Raw genomic sequence first — 20996 nt, 5'->3', positions numbered from 1 at the left:
CTGACTGTTATTTTATATTGCTATCACCGGTAGCCAGATTGCAGCCTGAATTGTTACACAGATGACCAGTAATCAAATTGGAGATTAAATTGGTGGATACATTCCTATGTAAACTTTTTACACGCAAGAATGTAGGCATCAGCCCAATCTGTTCTCCACACCTGTTCAGAATAATGAGCATCTGTTTTCCGAAATGAAAGACTGCATGCACATGTTCTTGGATGTCAAAAAAAGACAAAGATATAAATTAAGTGTCCTTGTGTTCCACTCATTTTACAGGGATTACCAGGAGACCAGGGAGTACTAGGAAACAATGGCATGAAGGGTGAAAAGGTAACAGTCCTATCAGTTATTTAGCAATAGTGTAATCTTGAATATTTGTCATAACTTATGCTGGCTTAATAGAACCATATTTGCACCTTTTGTTGTTAACCCAGTCCTTATTAGATGAAATCATTTTTACTGACTGAAATAAAACAAATGAATCTGATAGATGTAATTATCTTTATGTTCCATTAAAAAGTGTTGGATAGAGCTGAATAAATCCCCAGATAACTTATTTACCATTCTGACATCTCTCAAAAATTAAGAAGTGCAACATTATTTCTGATTGGCCCTACGGTATCACTTGCATTCCCCACTGGTGACTAAATCAAAATATTATATTTAGCAGTTCTGTACTGTCGGAAATGTCAACCTTAGGTATGCTAATGACATTTGATATAAAGTACATGTGTTTTTTTGTTTTGTTTTTGTAATCACCATGTATTGTCCTAAATTTTGCTTCAGTCAATGGTTATTTTGTAAATATGCAATATTTTCAACTGTTTGGGTTCTTCTGATCTTAGGGAGACTCTGGTGGGGTGGCAGGCCCTCCAGGACTGCCCGGTCCCAAAGGAGAACATGGGATTCCAGGACTGGGAATTCCTGGAAAACCGGTGGGTTACTGCATCCTAGTTATAGGCTTGCACACAAAACATAATGCCATAGTGTTTAATGAATGTTATTGTCTCGTTGTTCTCCAGCTAAGATCATTGCCTGGTAGGAAGGTCTTTATTTAAAATAGAAGATTCAAATCTGTTATGCTTTTCCCATGGTTCTACTTACCATAGTTTAACATGGTTTGCCATGTTTACTATGCAGTACATCTGTGGGCTTATAAAACTTACCTCTGTTTTACCATGCTTTCACTGTTTTATTACATTTTGCTTTGCTTTTCCTGTGGTACATTTTTAAAAGGGCTGTATAGGGTAATTTAGTGACACAAAAATACAGAAACTGCAAATATTAACATTTTACTGTGGGGTAAGTTTATATAGTAGATTTAAAAGGCCACGTGTCATAAAAGTTGTTATGGTATAATGCTAACATATTTTGTCTTGCAGTACATGCTGTCATTCATATTGCACACCTATGACATGATGTATCCTGACCAGCCTATGACAACTTTTGGTTGTAGAATGTGCTTATTCATTTCAGGGTCTGTGTTTTAGGTTTCAGTATTCAAATGGAAGGTTACAATGTGAAGGATGTGATGTCGAGAAAAGGGTTTAACATAAAACAGTATATTCTTGTCTGTATTTTTTGTAGAAGAAAAAACACAATAGCAAGATGGCTGTAGGTGGAACTGGACAACCAGGGGTACTAAATGCTGGTTTTTGGGCTTGCACTGAAATCTGAAAAACAATGAGAAAAGCAGCAGGATATCCAAACCATCACAATGGATAGATATTTCTGTTTATCTACAATTGTGGAGTACACAGAACTAAAACAAAACAGCTCAATGCTTCCATTTAATGGTAGATTTCTTTCCATTTCCAAAACTTCTGGAGGGCAAACACAGCAGGCTATGAAACAACACACATGCATCTCACTTGGCACAACATGATTACCTTTATAAATGACTTAATTAAAAAATTATTCTACTTGTGCACGAACCATGGGGATTCCTATTAATTGTCTTAAGTAGAAATAGTGTGCCTAAACTTGTGAAAAATGCTGTATTTCTTGTGACCTTGCTATGCTGGAGGAGTCATGTGGCAGGCAACTTCTAATAAATGTATTGCTATGAAACAATGTTGTAGTTTATTTAATTTATGACTGATGCATCTATAGCTGTAAAATGACATTGTGTAATGCTTTTGCCAGCCACTACCTACACTTTTTTTTTCTTATATAGTGTCCCCTTGTTAATGATATGGAGTTATGTTTTGTGTGGAGAATTTGTTTAGCTGCAATCAGCAATATAATACATTGATTAATTGGCTTTTCCACAATAATTAAAGTGTTTGGACTGTGAGTGATACCTGACAGTAACTTGGTGCCTACCACTGTTAACACTATTATTAACATGCAGTTCAATTTACATTGAAGTAGGCATGGGGTATAGGTTGTCTTTTAATCCTTTAAGAAAGACCACAGCTCGTCTTCTTGCAGCACACATCTATTACTGTATGATCCTACTGTAGTTTGATAGGATTATTGTTATATTTATGTTTTGAGTATTATTAATATTATTATTTTGTTAAAGTATGGTAAAAGATTATTTCAAAGTGTATGCTTTCCTTCTGTTTTTATTTAGGGAGAAGGCACACCAGGACCTAGGGGATCTCGAGGGTCTAAGGTATGCTTTGACAAGACAGATGATAAACAGCACAGCCATGGGGACTGTGGGAACAATTCAATAAACCTCAATAGCTGGAAAAAAAATCAGTTTATAAAAAAAAATCATTATAATAAACTGAGCAAATGTTTGATTTGATAAACACATCATCCATGAGAAGTACAATTTATTTTCCACATTCTCTCTATTTAGTGCTTCCACCCTTTTAGTGCTTTGAATTTAAAGTCAATTGAATTGAGCCCTGTTTTCCCCTACTGTAGCTGGGTGTCACAACCACTCTTCTGGTGAGAGAGAGTTATTGGGCTCAGACCCTTTTTTGGGCAGAAAATATATTTTTGGCCAAATAAGAGGAGGCTGTGCTAAGTAAATGCCTACAGCAAGATTTGTACTCAGGATCCCAAGATCAGAAAGGTCCAAAAGGGAATAACATTTAACAATGTGGCTACCCAAAATTCTCTGGTCTTTTCTTGTAACAGCAGTAAGACAATTACATGCCAATAGGGGATGATAAGCAAACTTTAGCTGTCAACAGAAAGAGTCGACTTACTTACTGTAGCTCAATGCAGAGGTGCTGACTTCAACCACCTACCAGTGGTCGTTAGTATAAAAATTGGCCTTTACTCACACAGAGTAAGTCAGACTGTTTCAGAACACCATGATCATAAATCTTTCTTTGTTTGATAAATATAAAATAATGTATTTATTTCAATATGTGTGTTTTGGCAGGGCGAGAGGGGCGTGCCTGGTGTTGCAGGAGATCCTGGGAAGAGAGGACTCCCTGGAATAGGGAATCAAGGACCTCCAGTGAGTTTTCATTGCACTTTTACGATTGCTGGACTAAGAACTGTCCAAAAGGGGAATCAGTGAAACGATAATGCATCTAATAAATTGCAGTTTACTGCTCAGTCTTAAAAATATTTATTTTACAAGGAAGACAATTTCTTATTCCAAATTAATTTAGCAAGACGAGGATTGGCTGTGGAAAACAAAACCAAAAAAAAATAAATAAATATAATTAACTTTTTATTAACATTAAAAAATATATAATTTCAGGGTCCTCTTGGTCCAGCTGGAGAACGAGGTATTCAGGTAAGAGCATTGGTTTTCACTTATTTCTAACGAGTATTTTCATTCACCACAATTCTGGTCATTTGTGATGGAGTAGATGGGTGTAGATTAATACATTGTGCAAAGACATATACTATTGTACTGCTGCTGTTTTTCAGGGACCTAGAGGACCACCAGGTTTGCCAGGGACAGCAGGCTTACCTGGAGTTGAAGTAAGTAGGATTCATTGTATAGTCCCTAAAGATTTACTGTGGTATACCATGTTAAAAACTTTTTTTTAATACAGCAAAATGCAATGTAAGCAAGGTAAAATAGAAGTGTGGTAAATAATAATAATAATAATAATAATAATAATAATAATAATAATAATAATAATAATAATAATACAATGTAAGATGGGAGAAAAGTATTTATGGTGTTTTACTCATGTTCAGAATACGCATAATATCACCTAGTCCTCATTAATTCAGAACAGACCAGATCCTTCAAGAAATTATATTTTTAACTACAAGACTGTTCAATTGAATGCAAATAAGTTTAATCATTGCTGAAAATCATTTCTGATGTTTTTTGCTTCTAAAGAGCAATGTTTTTTTTTTTCATTTCTGAATCCAGGGAACACCAGGGAAGGATGGGAAAGCAGGTCCCCCTGGTCCCCCAGGAGAGCCAGTAAGTGCCTGTCTGAGACCCTTGCCAGTAATGTTCAATGGCAATGCAGGGGCACTGTAATGAAATGGCGTGTCAGTGGTAGCACTAGGACAGCTATTGTACAACGCTATAAGCCATTGATAAAATAATACCACTGAAATATTTGTTCCTAGTAATGTGACTCGGAAGTTACACTGGTATTTAGTAGTCATATTCCAATAGTATTTAGCACACGTATTTTGGAGGAAATAATGTTTTGGATATATAGGGCCACAATTACAAAGTTTTTGCTCGAGTGCAAAGTTTGTACCACTTTTCTTTCAAAAACTATTTATAGTACACTTACAGTACCAACATGTGCCCCATGAACACAGCTCATATTGTTCTTGTATAACATTTGGTAATTTAAAAATACAATGAAATAACTGATTTACTTTTGCATTTTGCAGTCGGCACTTCCAATGGTTCGAGACATGGGTGCTCTTTTAAAGGTAAGTTTGCCTATTTTAATTTGTTGTTTTGTTTTCTTTTTGTAGATTAGTTCTCCCACAAAGGTCATTTATTTTTAATCTAGTTTGAAAACATTCAGTTATATTGAAAGAAACACATTTTAGGTTTTTAACAAAGTTGTCTTCATCCCTTCCCCTGATACAGGTAAACCTGTACTAAACCTTGCAGACATATACTGCAGAACAGTAAATATGTAGCAAACTGCAGTATAATATATTGTAGCGATCTCAGTTCGGCACATCACACAGGGCGAGCCAATCCATACACAAGGCGGAGGGCAGGCGCGAACCCCAGCCCTCTCATGCTAAAGCACAACGCCAATACCGCTGTACAAAAGAGCCTCCTCCCTTGCAAGGAGAGTATGTCTGGCTTATGTCTTCGTATGTGATTACATCACCTACTAGCCCTGCTGCTACTTTCCCCAGTGCTCGCTACACACTACCTGCCAGCCTGCCCGCCCAGGACTAGCACTCAAGGCTACAGTCCGACGAGTGCGTACCAGCTCTTTTGTACAGTGGTATCGGCGCTATGCTTTAGTGCAAGAGGTCCCAGGTTCGCGCCCGCCCTCCGTCTGTGTGTGTTTCGCCTCACCCTGTAAGATCGCTACAATATTAACAGCATCAGTGAAGATGTATTAAAGAAAACACAGGCATGGTAAACTCCAGATACTATGGATGTATAGTAAATTAATGTAAAATCCATAGAAAATGCATAGAAAGAATGGAATATTACAGTGCAAATTTACCATGGTAGTAAAATGTGTGGGTGGTCATCTGTGATAAGTTTTACATGTCCCACAGTATTGATCATCTTTTAGTTATTCACACATGCCTCTTTCTAATTGACGGTAGTTTAAACTCACGATATGAAACATTTAGAATATTAAAAGGCTGTTTGAGTCTTGAAATAGAGGCGGTGTAATGATGTGGGTAAAGTTGTTCTTCACAATGGTAGATCAGAGTGTTAATGAGAGGTTTGCACTTTCACAGAGAGAGAAAAATATGTTTTTTTTTTATCTATATTTTATCTCCATGGGGAGTAGGATCTTATTAAGTAGTCTAAGAATACTGCCTGCATTCCTTGCAAGGAGTAATTAGAAGCTACAGTACCGATCAATATTTTTAGCAGCCTAATGAATAGAGCTGCGACTGAAGAACTGAACAAATGTACTCACTGCTGCATGATATTTGGAGGCTCTCTGAAATATGATAAAAAGTAATTATCTTTTTAAAATGTAGAATTTCACAATGGAGGCTCCTGTCTGTATGTATAGCTCAACACTGCCACCTGGAGAGTCTTATCCAATCTTACAGCATCACAAACACAGGATGCATGGCGGAATTCAAGTCAGAAAAGACCTTCTTCAGCTTAACTTGTAGTCTTGTCTAGAACTAGGAGTTATTTGTATGTACGATGAATAGTCACAACAGGTTTGCCTTTGTGGTTAGTACATCCAAGACAGATCCAAACTTTGAAAGTGTGGTTGTTAATACATTCTGTGACATCTTCAAGTGACAGCCATACATTTAGTTTCTATACTGCTAACATGTAATGTATTTATTTATTTATTTATTTATTTATTCATTCATTTATTTAACCAAAAATATGTCTATACATTCTTAAATAATTAGAATGCTATATATTCAGAATAACATGTTTTGAGCAATTTGAGTAGGAGGAGAAGGTCTCTTATAATAAGTGTTAGGGTTGAATGTACATGCTAATGTATTTTGTTAACTCCTCTAATGATTGTGAAAGATAAAGGACCTGATTGTGGGTCGTGGGGTTATTTCTGAATACAATGAATACGTTAAATCAAATTAAAAAAATCTTTTAAGCAGACATCAAATAGTTATGGCATAAGGGTGATTTTCGAATATAGTAGAGTAAAGTGCACCTGCATTTGTTGTCAAGCTGCCTTTGTTTAATAATGTCACCCACAGAGAAGAAAGCAGGTATTTAATGGGTTTTGAGTTTAATAAGACAGTGTAGCTGACAGGTGATAGCTTTTTATCAGTTTAGTTTTTCAGTTTTTCTTTTTAAAGTAATACTACACATCTTTGTGAAAAGCACAAGCCTGTGATCACATGTGTGATCGATTTCAAATAAAACAATTCGATGGACAGGATATTCTGTAATAAAGGGGAAACAAATCAAATTTCATTGTACTGTTCCTGGAGCATTTGGCCTGATTTGGCATGTTAACTCAAAGCAATTTATTATTAATTAATTTGAATTGGATTAGAAATCTATAAGAAACGTGGAAAGAGATAAAAGGAAGAAAAAAAGAAACTTGCTGCCTTTCAATGCTCCTAATAGATAATTTTCTCTACCTTAATGGAATTCAAATCCTTAGCCAAGGCTGACATGGGAAATTTAGCAAGGCATAAGGAGCTGTGCATGCATCTGTTTCACAGGCCTCTTAAATTTGCTCATGCTTTATAGTTTGCCTATTTATTCTACTCCATTACCACCTTTTAATTTAAATGACTAATACAAATAAAAAATGTAAATGGTATTTTAATTACTGATGGTTTTACTTGAATGTTTTGTGCTCATTTGAATTGTCATGTATCCACCCAATCTTTACTAAACAACTCCCAGTCTGGTTTTACACCCTGTAAATCAGTGCCATGTCTCAGTGTTGATTTTATTTGTTTTCTGAAATTATTTCCTAGACCTTTGGTGGTTCTAGGATTGACTATATATGAATAAATGAAAAATGACACCATATAAAATATGTAGCATTACTTGTTTTAAAAGCCTTTTTGCTTCCAGGAGTGACACATTTACAACTTTTGCATAAATAGCATTTCTTGTTATAAGAAATTGTAAAGGTCAGCGATTGGCAGGTACAATATTACAACATAGTGAGATAAATGGCTTTCTTTTTTTAAAAATAAAAAGCTCTTGAATAATTAAACTTTCTCTGCACATAAAGGTCCTACCATTAAAGCTGTAATAAATCAAAATATAGGTCCTGTATAATATAATAACAATAGGAAATAGTAATAATAATGCTGTAGTAAAGAACTTCAATGAGGTAATGAACATTGCAATTGATTTTGGTTTATTTGTGTACCCAATTAGACATTGAGGCTTTATAGGAATCGGTTAATCACAGGTAGTAGGAATGAACATGTTTTGTTTTGTTTGCTTCAAACAGAATGCCTGCCATGTGTGCCAGCTGAGATCACCGGGCTTGCCTGGACAGAAAGGAGACAAAGGGGTGCCTGGAGTGCCAGGTGCGGAAGGACTGGAAGGGTTGAAGGTAAGTACTTCATCTCCAGCAATGCTGTTTATACGACAGACTCACATTTCCATTGCTACTCATGGTAGCAGTATTCCCTATTTACTGTTAATGATCTAAACAGCTGCAGATTTTATTACTGCAGTCCTGTAATTAAAAAAGTACTGGAGTGAACTGTTCAGATAGTAATATTTTAATTTTTTCACAATAGCTTTTCACATGCAGAAGAGAATCAAGTAAATCATTTTGCCCTCTCATTCTCTTTCTTTTCAAAGGGTGACCCAGGATTGAGAGGGCCTCCAGGGATTCCTGGGAGAGAGGGCCCAAAGGTAGGATACAGTACATATTTCTAAAATGCTTAAACAACTGTGCAGATTTATAGAAAATAAAGAAAGACTATTACAAATATTCTGTAAATACATACTGTACTGTACCAAAGAAACACCCTTTCTTGTCTAGGCCTTCTATTTGTTGATATTCTGTATTTCTGATTTATCTGAAGTGTGTGTATACCTTTATTTACATCTGTCCAAGCTTTGATTCTTTTGTCATTTTGAACAATCAACTGTGTTTCCTCCCCTTCAGGGAGTTAAAGGGGAACGCGGATTTCCAGGTCCTACTGGAGAAAAGGGAGATCAGGTATGTAAAAATGTGCATGCCATTTAAATATATTATGTGTTTACCACTGTCAAATCTGTATCGCATCATTTTATTGTATGTATCAATAAGGTGGAAATTTAAAAATTGCAGAATTTATAAAGAAATCCATATTTTCACTGATTTGCTAACCCCTCTCTTATGGCCCCTATAAATCCATACATCATCTGCATAGATCAACGATATTCATATTATTAGTTCTCCTGACTATGACACTATTGAGTGTTGAAGTATTTAAATACCTCCATTGAATGGAAATAAATGGCATCTCACATTGCAGGGCTCTCCAGGTGTGCCAGGGTTCTCGGGTCCCACAGGTCGCACTGGATCTCCTGTAAGTGTTTCCCTCAATTTCAGTGAAAATAAATCTGTTTAAAATCACTTACCCAGAGATTAAATATGTGGTCATTGTTTATTTCCAGGGCCTTATGGGAAGACCTGGACCCCATGGTCAACAAGGAAGTAAGGGTGAAAGAGTAAGAGCATTATTTAATACACTCTGTTTGACAAAAAAAAAAAAGTCACATTGGTTAAACAACAAACAGAAAAAAGAAATTCACCAGACATTGCTTCACCTTGGTTTTATAGGGCAGTGAAGGGCCGCCTGGCAGACCAGGACTTCCTGGACCTCCTGTAAGTTGCCCATGTTTTCTTTTCTCAGTTGTGAACTCCTGCCGAGTTGGCACCTGTATGGGTACTGGGATTTATCTAAAATAGAAGATAAACTGATAATATTGCAGAACTAGTTGGGAATAGCTTTCAGTAGATTCCCCAATATACATTGCTAATGATATGGCGGCCGTCATATAAAATTGTCTGTGATCAAAGATGCCTGAGTAAATATGGACATGGATTTTGTATGTGACTCCTAGCATTGTAGAGGTGACATAATGTACTGTACTGTACTGTGATACCTTGAAGTGGAAGATGCTTTGAATTCTATTGGATGCATCTTTCAGGGCCATCCGTATCTTGAGGGAAATGGCATGGGCAGCCTGTACAAACTGCAGGTAGAGTATACTTTCCAGTGAAAGGTTTTTTTTGTTTTTTTGTTTTTTTTTTATCATTGGTGGATTTTTGTTTTGATGCTGTTTTTTTGTTTTTTAAACCAACTATTATTTATTTTCCAGGGAGGTGCAGGTTCTATTGGCTATCCTGGTCCTCCAGTAAGTTAAACATAACCTTAGGAGGGGTAGTAGCTGTGGCTGAGCTAGTGTACACATTTGTGAACTCACACACATATTTGACCAATATGCTTTTTTGTTTTACTTACAGGGTCCAAAAGGCGATGAAGGCTTAGCGGTAGGTATATTGTGTAAATAACGTTTTAAAGAATAGTCTGTGGGATGCTCTATTTTACTATTTATTTGCAATATATAAAATTCCTACTGTGTAATAACATAGATACAGTATATATTCTTACAGCTGTCAGCATACCCAATGTATATAATGCCTACAGTGCAAGGCAGGAAGTATTTTATAGAAAGTAGATACAAAATGCTATTTTGCTTTATTATCAGCACATTTCTTGTAGATACATTTCAAATGTCGATTTGGATTTTCACATACTTTTTCAATAGAGTAGTTCCATTAGGTCAAAGTCACTTTAAAGTTGGTCCCTGTTATAAGATGTTTAGAAACCACTGCTGTACACTATATGTTGCACAATTCCTTGCTTTAGTACCCTAAACTGCATAATCTAATTTGCCTGTTGTAAATGTGATATTATATTTGCTGTAGGGAGAACCAGGTGCAATGGGATTGCCAGGACTAGAAGGACTACCAGGAGCAAAGGTAGGGAGCTGAAAAGTGATGCAAGCTATTTCACGTTTTTCCTTCTATATGCAAGTCAAGGTTGTTATAATAGTAGACAACACTAGTGGAGGCTTTGAGTAAATTGTTGAGTAATGCATCAGAGTAGAAAAAAATGCAACATGTCTAAGACTTTTGCATAGCAGTGTTCGCATTCACTCAACAATGAGTGCAATGCAACCACATAGGCGCTCCTATAACCAGCATGCTGGTAACGTAGAAGGCAAAATTACTGTACCAACAAATGTATCCAGAAAGTAGAGGCAGATTTCAAAGCAAGTATGGGAAATTTTAATAGGAACATTTTAGTTTTAAACAAAGCACAGTTTTGTTTTTTTTTCAGCCAAAGGAGGCAAGCTGCATGAATGCATTGTAGGAAATGACATTCTGCATAAAGTATTAATTATGTATTTGATTATATGTTTCTTTACTTTTATGTTAAAGTTTTATTTTCATATTTTGTTACAGCTTAAAGTACATGTAACTAGCTGTGCAAGACATTTGCAGTCTCTCGTATCTTTGCATCTGGGCAGAGAGCCAAAGTTAGCAGGTGTCTAATCAAGATGCATGGAGGAGTGGAGACACAGTGTGAAAACAGAACACCACAAACAAAGAACTAGCTTGAAACAGTTTCTAACAGATTAGGTTAAGAATAGAATGTTCTATTAATTTGGGTGAGTTTCCCCCCTTACCAGGGGGTGTGTTGGAGTTGTGTGATAGCAGGGTGGATCCATATTGATTGGAAGAGAGTATAAGAAATGGGGTGGAAATACTAATATATTCATAGTATTTAATGTAATGTTTTTATTTGAATCGTCAGTCAATTCTTTGATTTGACTCCACGGACATCTGTGTTGTAATACAAGTGTATAGATTAGGGCATGCTGCAACCTGTACATCTTTGCTTGCTTATATCTAGTGTATATATGATTATATTAACAGTATTTTCTTTTATACCTATATAATATTTTTGATAAAAATAATAATAATTTGTCAAATTTATTTCCCTACAGCATTTTGTTTAAAACAAGCACAACGCTGACCTAGGTTTTCATGGACATTTAAAGCTATGTTTTTACAATTTCAATGGTAACTTGAATGTAGCCTTTTTTCCATTTATGTACTGTTTAAAGACTTTAGAACAATATGAGTATTGTATTGCTTTACTGTATCCTTGTATTATTTGCCAGATTGAGGGTGTAGATAGCAGGTGTCCACATTTAATAAAACCTATTCTTCGTAGCTCATAAATGTGCACTGATGGCTTCAATGTTTCATTTAAAGGGAGACCCAGGGGTTCCAGGTACAGCAGGTGAACCAGGCTCACCAGTAAGTGCCTATCTATTCCAGCTAACCTCTTACAGAACCGTTTATTGTGTTATAAATAGAAGGAAGTTGGTTTATGTGTTAAAGAATCCATTCTCCTTACACTGCTCTCCTCTGTCCAATAGGGGAAGCCTGGATCTCCAGGTACACCAGGACTCCCGGGGGAACCTGTAAGTCTTTCTTCCAAGTCAGAGTTCAACATCATATGGTGTGCATCACTGTCACACAATACTAATAACAGGGTGCCTTTTCATCTGACAGGGGGAGAGAGGACCTGTGGGTGAGATTGGCTTTCCTGGACCTGAAGGACCTTCTGGACCTTCAGTAAGTTCTGGACATTATATATATATATATATATATATATATATATATATATATATATATATATATATATATATATATATATATATATATATTTTACTTAAGTCGTTCTAGACAAAATTACTTTTGGTTACATTTACCTGATGGGTCTGATGTGTTGACACTTGGTGACAAACCACTGTAAATCTACAGCAAGTGTAGACTACTTGTTACAATGCTATATTATCTGTATTGTTGTATCTTAGAAAGCATTAAATTGTATCCATGGGAGGGCATAGAGTAAAGATATATTTTACAGTAAAGTATATTTTAATCTGACACACTTTTATTTGTCACCTGCACAACTAGAATGTGACATGTATATCTTGCATTTGAAGAATACAGTATAATCAATAAGCAATTAAATCTGCAACAGAACTATAGCTTCAAGATAATACTATATACTAATACTATAATAATCTAGGCAGTATATTGCTTTGGTGGTTATCGGCTTGTTACTTGTTAAAGATGGACACATTGTCAGGATTTTACCAAAGCTTATCTGAATTAGGGTTTGGACTTAACCAAGCTTATCTGAATTAGGGTTTGGACTTAACCAAGCTTATCTGAATTAGGGTTTGGACTTAACCAATCTTATCTGAATTAGGGTTTAGACTTAACCAAGCTTATCTGAATTAGGGTTTGGACTTAACCAAGCTTATCTGAATTAGGGTTTGGACTTAACCAAGCTTATCTGAATTAGGGTTTGGACATAACCAAGCTTATCTGAATTAGGGTTTGGACTTAACCAAGCTTATCTGAAGGGTTAGGGTTTGGACTTAACCAAGCTTATCTGAGTTAGGGTTTGGACTTAACCAAGCTTATCTGAATTAGGGTTTGGACTTAACCAAGCTTATCTGAATTAGGGTTTGGACTTAACCAAGCTTATCTGAATTAGGGTTTGGACTTAACCAAGCTTATCTGAATTAGGGTTTGGACTTAACCAAGCTTATCTGAATTGCATGTCGACTTCAGAGACCATGCCTGGATCAAGAAAAAGAGCGAGTGATTATAATAGAGCTTTATCTGCATGAACCATATTAACTAAGCCATAACCTCAAGTACTTAAAGGCATACATTTAGAGGTAAAATTAAGCAAGGTCTGGTGAATATGTTTCTTATAGTTGTATCTCATATCCTGAAAACATTGTCCCATATCTTTTTGAAACACAACCACTCTAGCATTGAAAACATTTATGTAACTGGAAGCCATTGTTAGGACAAAATCCACCTTTTTCCTTTGTAACATATTCAATTACAATATATTCTAACAGCTCATAATAATGCATTTCTTTATTTTTATTTTGTTAGGGAAGACCAGGGAAAGATGGGATACCTGGCTATGAGGCATGTATATATTGTATTTACATTATTACTTAGAGACTTTAAAGAGTGATGTTATATATAGCATTGGATAAACAACAGAGCTGGCAGAAGGCACAGGTGTCGTTGTCCGTCCAACAGTACGAAGCTGTGGCAGGGCAGGGCCGTGTCTGTAAATAATTTTGTTTTATGGTGGTTGGCAAGGATGGGGTTAATTTCCTATACCTACCAAAATACATGTGAAAATGTGGCTGGAGTTGATTGGATAATTGATGATAGTTAGGCTCCAGCCACATGGTATAAAAAAGGGAGAAAAAGCCTGTTTGGGAGGAGTATTTATTGTTTTTGTTTTTTTTAGTGAGTGTTTGTTTTGTGTGTATTTTGAAAAACTTTGTAGTGAAGGCTAACGCCCAGCCTATCTTTTTGGGGGATTTGCTTAAACCTTTTGGCCCTTGAGCTGGTTATTTTGTAATTTTTATCGTGTGCAAGACCTGTTTTTGTTTAACCTGTAGTCTTTTGTTTTGTATTTGTATAGTATTTTGTGTTTATTAAACATGCGCAGCAGCGCTAAAATTGCATTTCTCTTGCCTCTGAGTCTCTGTCCCTGCCGATACCATTTGGGCCCGCAACGCTACCCTGTCAAAGAAGGTCACTCTTGAAATCAGGACTTAAAGGATGTGTTGCAATAAGAATAGCTCTGTTAAGAAAGGGGAACAAGACTAAAAGGCTAAAATATGCACAAGAACACAGCCTTCTGCCACTTCTGTTGTTAATTCAACACGTGTCTTCTTTCTATTCCTTAAGGATATTATCTTCATGTATTGCTCATCCTTGTTAGACAGCTTTTTGGGTCTTCCAGTCCTGGGTTTGTCAATTAGATGATGTTTCTCTGTACTTGTTCATTTTGTTTCGGATACCACACCTTGAACATCGAGTGATGCAAGCTATTTCACTCAATGTTTTTCCTTCTTTAAGCAAAAAAAGGCTGTTCTAATAGTAGAAAACACTAGTGGAGGCTTTGAGTAAATTGTTGATGCTCTCAATGCATCAGAGTAGAAAAAGGCAACATGTCCAATAATTTTGCACAGCAGTGTATATATACTGAAAGGTATTCAGGCATGTTTTATATATTGCAATGTATATTTTTGCTGTTACTGTGTTTTAAGTGTATTGCAAGAACTGCCCTGTAAAATACATTTGTATAAATAAATACATGTTATAACTGCTAATGTGATGCAGCACCATTTGAAAATATTCTAAATCTGTCTTACTGGTAAAAGCAGAACATACAGCCTCAGGGACCAGCTTAAAAGATTCCAAACCTTCCGTGCTGAAACGACTTTGAGAAAAAAAGTTTAAAGATGAAATGCTGCAACAGCCATTGGAGAATGTAATTATTTAAAAACATATGTTGACCAAGATGGCCTGAAGTGAGTACAAACAGGGCAGCAGCCACAGCATACATACGTTGATTACATTAACCTTACACAATCGCATCATTTAAATACAGCACAGCAATTAAAATACAGGCTTCCAGCAAAAATGAAAGCATTTTAATAATTCCTTTAAGTGGCTTTCTGAAATGTTCTGGGTGGTGAAGTGTCTGACCAAAGCTGGCAGCCTGTTTTTAGTTATGAGTGATGTGTTGCTCGAGTGAATGCTCCAGCTCTAGGGTCCAGCAACAAGATGTTGATCTGAGCTGATGGCTGCCTGTGATTGATGTTGGCATGGTTACCACATATTCAAGAGTTTTGAATACATGTTTATATACTTGTGTTTCCCTTTTACAGGGAGCAACTGGTAATACTGGAGAGAGAGGATCCAAAGGCGAGCGTGTAAGTTATCTAGTTTTCTGAATTGAACTAGTTCTGCCATGGGTTTGAGTTGATTGGCTTTGGGGTATACATTTTTTCATCTAGGTCTTTAATTTAAATTCAGATTTGTAGTGATCAAATGTCATTTCTAGTTTCTTTGGCCACAACAAAAAAAAAAAAATATATATATATATATATATAATTTTTTTTTTTTTTATTTTTTTTTTTTTTTTTTTTTTTTTTTTACATAATATTAAAATGATGTTGAGGCAGTACAAAGTACAGTAAATGGGATTGTGGACACAGATCTGGGACAATGTGCCAGTTTCATGCGGGTCAGTTCACACGTGAAGTGGTGATGTACGTGTACGTCTGGTAGAATTACTCGTGTAAATCAGGTTTGTGGCCTGCAAAAAGAGGGATAGGGTAAATCTCGTTTACTTGTGTAAATGACGAAAAACACTGGAAAACCACACCCATTTTCACAAGGAAACACGCATTTCATGCGAAAATGTGAATAAGTTTGTTTGTCCTTATGTGACACAGCTCTAAATATTTCAAGGTAACAGGTGAATTGTTACTGTGGGTTCCAAGATGGCAGAAAGTGAGTGTATTTATGGTTAGCAGTGGTATATTTCACCTTAATGATAATGCCGGCAGCTTTTTTTATTGTTGTTTTTTGCTGTTTGACTGTCCTTTCATGATGTATATCTTAAGTGGATTTACAGTTCTGTATAAAACCACTTACAAATATACCATGAACTGTGGTGTACACTTGTTATAATATTAAAGCATCTGTTTGAAAATACCCTTGCTGTAAAAACTACGCTAAAGGTAAACACGAAGAGCAAGTGAGCTGCTTAAATGTCTGTAACTGAATTAATTCCTGTTCTTTTTTTGATCCCAGCTATGTCCGAAGACAACGCATGCCCTCCACATTAATAAATATAGTTGAACTGGATGTCATGAGCCAGCTCGATCACCCAAAACAGCACAACAACACATATACCAACAAGTTGTTGATGCCCTCTCTGAACTGATCAAATAAAATTGCAAATGAGCGTATTGATCGTGTCTTATTTGTTTGCATCATTAATATTTAACACAACAGTAAATCCAGCACAACTTAAAAGAAAGGAGAGAATCTCTGACAGCATGAGCCTCCTCAGATAGCTGCTTTACAATTGAAACTGATGGTTGAGGTAACCTTCTCCCTGTCTGTCTCACAGGCAGCCACTGATTCCTGAACACCTCATTTTGTTGTTGACAAGAGTTTATGTGGGATACAGCAGGCAGTGGTAATTTTGGGAACTAACTAATACTTACTTCAGTCCATTTCAGCAATGTCAGCCACCTCCCTTTCAATTGCCCACTACCCATATTTGCCTGTGTGGTGTTGAATTCTTCCTTAACAGCTGTCAATCATCCAGACGGATAGAGTTTCATAAGCCAGAGAAGTAGTATACGCAGCGTCACCTGATCCCCTGTGTGCTATATTGCCTGAATGAAAGGGAAGTATATATAACGTCTTCACCGGTTTTCCCTTCATTTGCATGACGTCGGGTGAAAAGCCGTGCTTTCTCAAGTAAAATAAACAGAGCGAATGAAAACCCAGAGAAGCATTTTGCACAAGACATTTTTCTCGAGCAGATGTCTCAGGTTAAAAAAAAAAAAAAAAAAAAAAACCTAAATGGAACTCCACCAAGGAGACACCACAAAGTGAGGCTATGCATTTTTTAGCTTTTCTTTCTGTAGCTATGCAAGATGTGCATACAGAGTGAAGGCTCACTTAATCTTTACACATGTTGACTTAACTGGAACCTACAAATGTTTATTGACGGTGAGCTATCGATGACCTATTCCTTAGAAATACACTAATGCAATCCGCAAATTATCTGTCTGCCCTTTTTCTTCACAGGGTGATCCAGGCATACCTGGAGAAAGAGGTCTTCAGGGGGTACGAGGGCATCTGGGAGACAAAGGGGATGTGGGACCTATAGGACCCAAAGGCCCACCAGGAGACATTGGGAATCCAGGGCCCTTGGGCTCACCTGGTCCTCCAGGCCCAATGGTAAGACAGCTTGATAATTGTTCAGATATTTTTTTATGGGGTCATCACAATCTAGCCACCATTTGTTTTTCAAACCACGTTCAATCCTGTTAATCAACTGGGCTCTAGTAATTTAACTGGGATTAATTGGCATCTGATGCATTTCATTTATCAGTTTCTTGTAAAAACAAGACTACATAAATAAAGTAACATGTTCTAATTTACAATAGCAATCTGAGCCAGGTTGAGGTGTTATTTTTCTAACCTTATTATTATTATTATTATTATTATTATTATTATTATTATTATTATTATACAGTAATCTGTCACATATCCGACTGCGGTGGGACTACAGTGAGGGCAGATATATAAAAAGGAGGATGAATGAATCCTGTTTTAAATACCATTATACTCAGATGTAACAATTACTATATTCACACAATTATTGTTTTGAGAATTTTATTATGGAGCTCACCTAAATCCCTTGATTAGAAAGATACAGGGTATGAGTGCTTGTGACAGGGTAGCCGTCTGCCGTGTGGGTGCGTGCATTCGCTGCTGAGTCGCAGGCAGAAGATCAAGATGGAGGTTGAAGTTGATACGCCCCACAGATGAACAAGATTTATTTACATATCAACACACTGAGCAGCTCATGTGACACTGCCAGCAGCGTACAGAGCACATACAACACAGTGTACAAAAACTTTGGTAGGATCTACAATATCTGAACTGATATTCTCTGCTCAGTAATAAACTAACGTTGCTGAAGAGATTCACCATGGTGGATAAACTGCTAGGGTGGAGATGTGTCAGGTGGATACTCAACTGATTACTGTATTTATTATTATTATTATTATTATTATTATTATTATTATTATTATTATTATTATTATTATTATTATTTTGCAGCTACTATATATGTTTATAAATCAACCCGGATATCACTGCATTTGTATCACAATATATATTGTATTTGCACAACGTGTTTATTATTTGGGACTGCAAACCCTTTATTTATAACATTGCAATACACATTGCTAATCTCACATATCTCCCGGGCCCCAGAGCCTCCAAAAACTGGTCCCGACTAAGCCCTTGGGCCACTAGCGGCATGTGGGCATAGGCATTCCTAGTTAGTTCCTCTGCCGCTGCCGCTAGTATCCTCAGTGGCTTCCCCATACCGGGTAGGCTGCTCAGAAAAACAGTGCTGCAATGCCCCCTAATGCCCCCATTAATGCCCCATAGTCCAGCCTCTGCTCCAGTGCCAGGGTCAATAGACACGACAAGGCCTACTCAGTCAAGCTCACCACCGGACCCTTTCTTCCATTTCCCGCAGCACACAGTCCATAATCTCACTTCTGTACACCAATGTAGCGTTTGTGTGAACATGAAGGAGGCTCTCGAATTCATGGTTTATTAAGCGTGCTGATTTACCAGCCAGTGGTGCAACTGCATCTAAGCAGCGTAGTGCTACTCAGACTGTAACAAATAAGAAGAGAAAAGAAAGTCCAAAAACACACTGTTTCGGTTACTCTTTTCTATAGTTCTGCTCTTCTGCTTTCCTTGGCTGTTTCTTCTGCGCTCTTTCTATCACTTCAGCTTGCCTCTCCTTCCCAGCAGCAGCCTGCTAAATATCCCTGCGTCCAGGGCATAGCCCCGGTGCACCAGCCACCAATCCCAAGCAGACACAGCTTCCCGCTCTTGATCCCCTGATGGTTGCAACACCTCGTCCCTTTGTTTGTGCCAACAATATTGCAACTGGGTACCACTGGCACGAGCCCTGATTGATGCCGATTCTTCAGTTTCTGACATCCCTGAACACCTGCTGCAGTTGAACTGTTTTAAAATGTATTTGATGAGAAGAGTGTGATTTTGTTTGCAACCCAAGTTTGTTACCATTTTAAGTATTATCTAACCACAACTGTCTTTTATCACATTAGGCTGATGCTACTTTATTTGAGGAATTAAGAATATTTATTCAAGAAGAAGTTTTAAGGGTATTTGAAGGTAAGTCGTAAGTGGAGTTTTTTTTGTACAACAAGAACTTTTATTTACATTTATGCACATTTCCCATTTCTTTTCCAGTGGTTTGGAATCTGTCTTTTTCTGTTTTCTTTATGCAGCCACTTACAAAAAGTCAGTCAGGTCTTGATAATGTTGTTATCACCCAAATAGCACTGATTAATCAAATGTTGTTTTGAGCATTACCAAGGAGATAATTCATTTAAACTCTGCCTGCCTTCCCTGTTGCTAGTGATATCTGTCACATCAATGATGATTTGCTCTTTTTATGTCTGTACCTGTTTGGATTACAAAGGGTCTGCAGATACTTTTTTAAAGGGCTATTTTTCCTTTAACTTTACAGACATCTAAAGTTCTTTTGAACTAAGACCAGAGAAATAAATACCTGTGTCAGGGCTGATTCGACACCTACCTCAACTTAGTAACCTCCTATATAGAGCTTTCTCTTTAAAAAAGCCACAACTTAAAGCTGCTTAGAGTCTTACATTGTAAAGGTGTTTTGTTTTGTTTTTTTGTATTATGTAACATACAGCAGAGGTTCCCAAACTGGGGGCCCTCAAAATGGTTTCAATGGGGCAATAGCACAATTAATCTATAGCACCTTTGTGTGGTGTTGTATGTATCAAAGGGGATTAGGTGTAGTCTTGAATTAATATGATTCCTTAAAACATTTCATGGAGATTTGCATCAATGGCGATGTGGATGTACAGGCTTGATTTTGATCCTGCTAGCAGAAATATACTTTTTTTTTTAAATGTTTACTTTTTGATTATTTATTTTATGTTTATTTCATTCACCTAAATGAGCAAATAAATCACCCAATAAAACACGGTGCATCATCAACCTTTATTCTTTCATTCTTCTAAGTGTACACTGGAAACCAGAAATTATTGTTCAGATACAGTTTAGAACACAAATGCCCTGGTGATGGCAGCCTTCATGTTCAATCTTGACATTCCAGCTATCTTGTATTGCAGAGAGGATGTCTGGCTTTGCCCCACAGATGAAGTTTCCTGCTGCAATATTAGCTGCTCACGGAACACCAGGCCCTCCAGGCAATGATGGGTTACCTGGGCAACCAGGGGAGCCTGGGTCACCAGGACCTCAAGGTAGGAGCATTTACACTTACTCTGCCGCTTGAGGTGCTGACTCTCAAATTTGGCTCCTTGTTAGATCATGACAATTACTTTTACTTATTAAACACTTTTAAAATAATAATCTGTGCTTGGCTTTTATCAGAATTACAGCACTTGTAGCAATTGATGCAGAGTACTGCTTAGTTCATGCCCCTACTGATAACTGATAGTGTTTAGAATTGACCCAATCAATAATGTCCAGGTGATCATCATGGTAGCACCATTATTTATATTTCTCTACATTGTTGTTTCTACACAAAAGGCAATTCTATATGTGATCTCCATCAGCAATGTACAACTGGCATGAGAAGCATGGGTTTTATACTTTACAAAGAAGGAATAACCAGTTGAAATCTTCAAGACATTCAAAGGTAGTTCAAGCTAATTAAGAAAAAAA

General features: G+C 36.8%; 1 protein-coding gene across 1 annotated transcript in view; it reads left to right on the top strand.

The window, feature by feature from the left end:
• The window catches only part of LOC121316379 (collagen alpha-1(XIX) chain-like), a 113919-nt gene that overhangs the window by 84544 nt on the left and 8379 nt on the right, over positions 1 to 20996 (top strand). The window contains exons 29-55 of the mRNA XM_041251457.1: positions 280 to 333; positions 849 to 938; positions 2582 to 2623; positions 3350 to 3427; positions 3677 to 3712; positions 3850 to 3903; positions 4307 to 4360; positions 4789 to 4830; positions 8016 to 8120; positions 8375 to 8428; positions 8685 to 8738; positions 9037 to 9090; positions 9179 to 9232; positions 9345 to 9389; positions 9716 to 9766; positions 9887 to 9922; positions 10032 to 10058; positions 10497 to 10550; positions 11853 to 11897; positions 12020 to 12064; positions 12156 to 12218; positions 13566 to 13605; positions 14744 to 14763; positions 15368 to 15412; positions 17310 to 17462; positions 19382 to 19448; positions 20441 to 20572. Coding sequence (XP_041107391.1) covers positions 280 to 333; positions 849 to 938; positions 2582 to 2623; positions 3350 to 3427; positions 3677 to 3712; positions 3850 to 3903; positions 4307 to 4360; positions 4789 to 4830; positions 8016 to 8120; positions 8375 to 8428; positions 8685 to 8738; positions 9037 to 9090; positions 9179 to 9232; positions 9345 to 9389; positions 9716 to 9766; positions 9887 to 9922; positions 10032 to 10058; positions 10497 to 10550; positions 11853 to 11897; positions 12020 to 12064; positions 12156 to 12218; positions 13566 to 13605; positions 14744 to 14763; positions 15368 to 15412; positions 17310 to 17462; positions 19382 to 19448; positions 20441 to 20572 — 1594 coding nt within the window. The remainder of the gene's footprint in view (positions 1 to 279; positions 334 to 848; positions 939 to 2581; positions 2624 to 3349; positions 3428 to 3676; positions 3713 to 3849; positions 3904 to 4306; positions 4361 to 4788; positions 4831 to 8015; positions 8121 to 8374; positions 8429 to 8684; positions 8739 to 9036; positions 9091 to 9178; positions 9233 to 9344; positions 9390 to 9715; positions 9767 to 9886; positions 9923 to 10031; positions 10059 to 10496; positions 10551 to 11852; positions 11898 to 12019; positions 12065 to 12155; positions 12219 to 13565; positions 13606 to 14743; positions 14764 to 15367; positions 15413 to 17309; positions 17463 to 19381; positions 19449 to 20440; positions 20573 to 20996) is intronic.

This window comes from Polyodon spathula, chromosome 5 (genome assembly GCF_017654505.1).
Source record: "Polyodon spathula isolate WHYD16114869_AA chromosome 5, ASM1765450v1, whole genome shotgun sequence".
Classification (NCBI taxonomy): domain Eukaryota; kingdom Metazoa; phylum Chordata; class Actinopteri; order Acipenseriformes; family Polyodontidae; genus Polyodon; species Polyodon spathula.
Note: the sequence above shows the minus strand (reverse complement) of the source record. Positions and strands in the feature narration are given on the sequence as shown.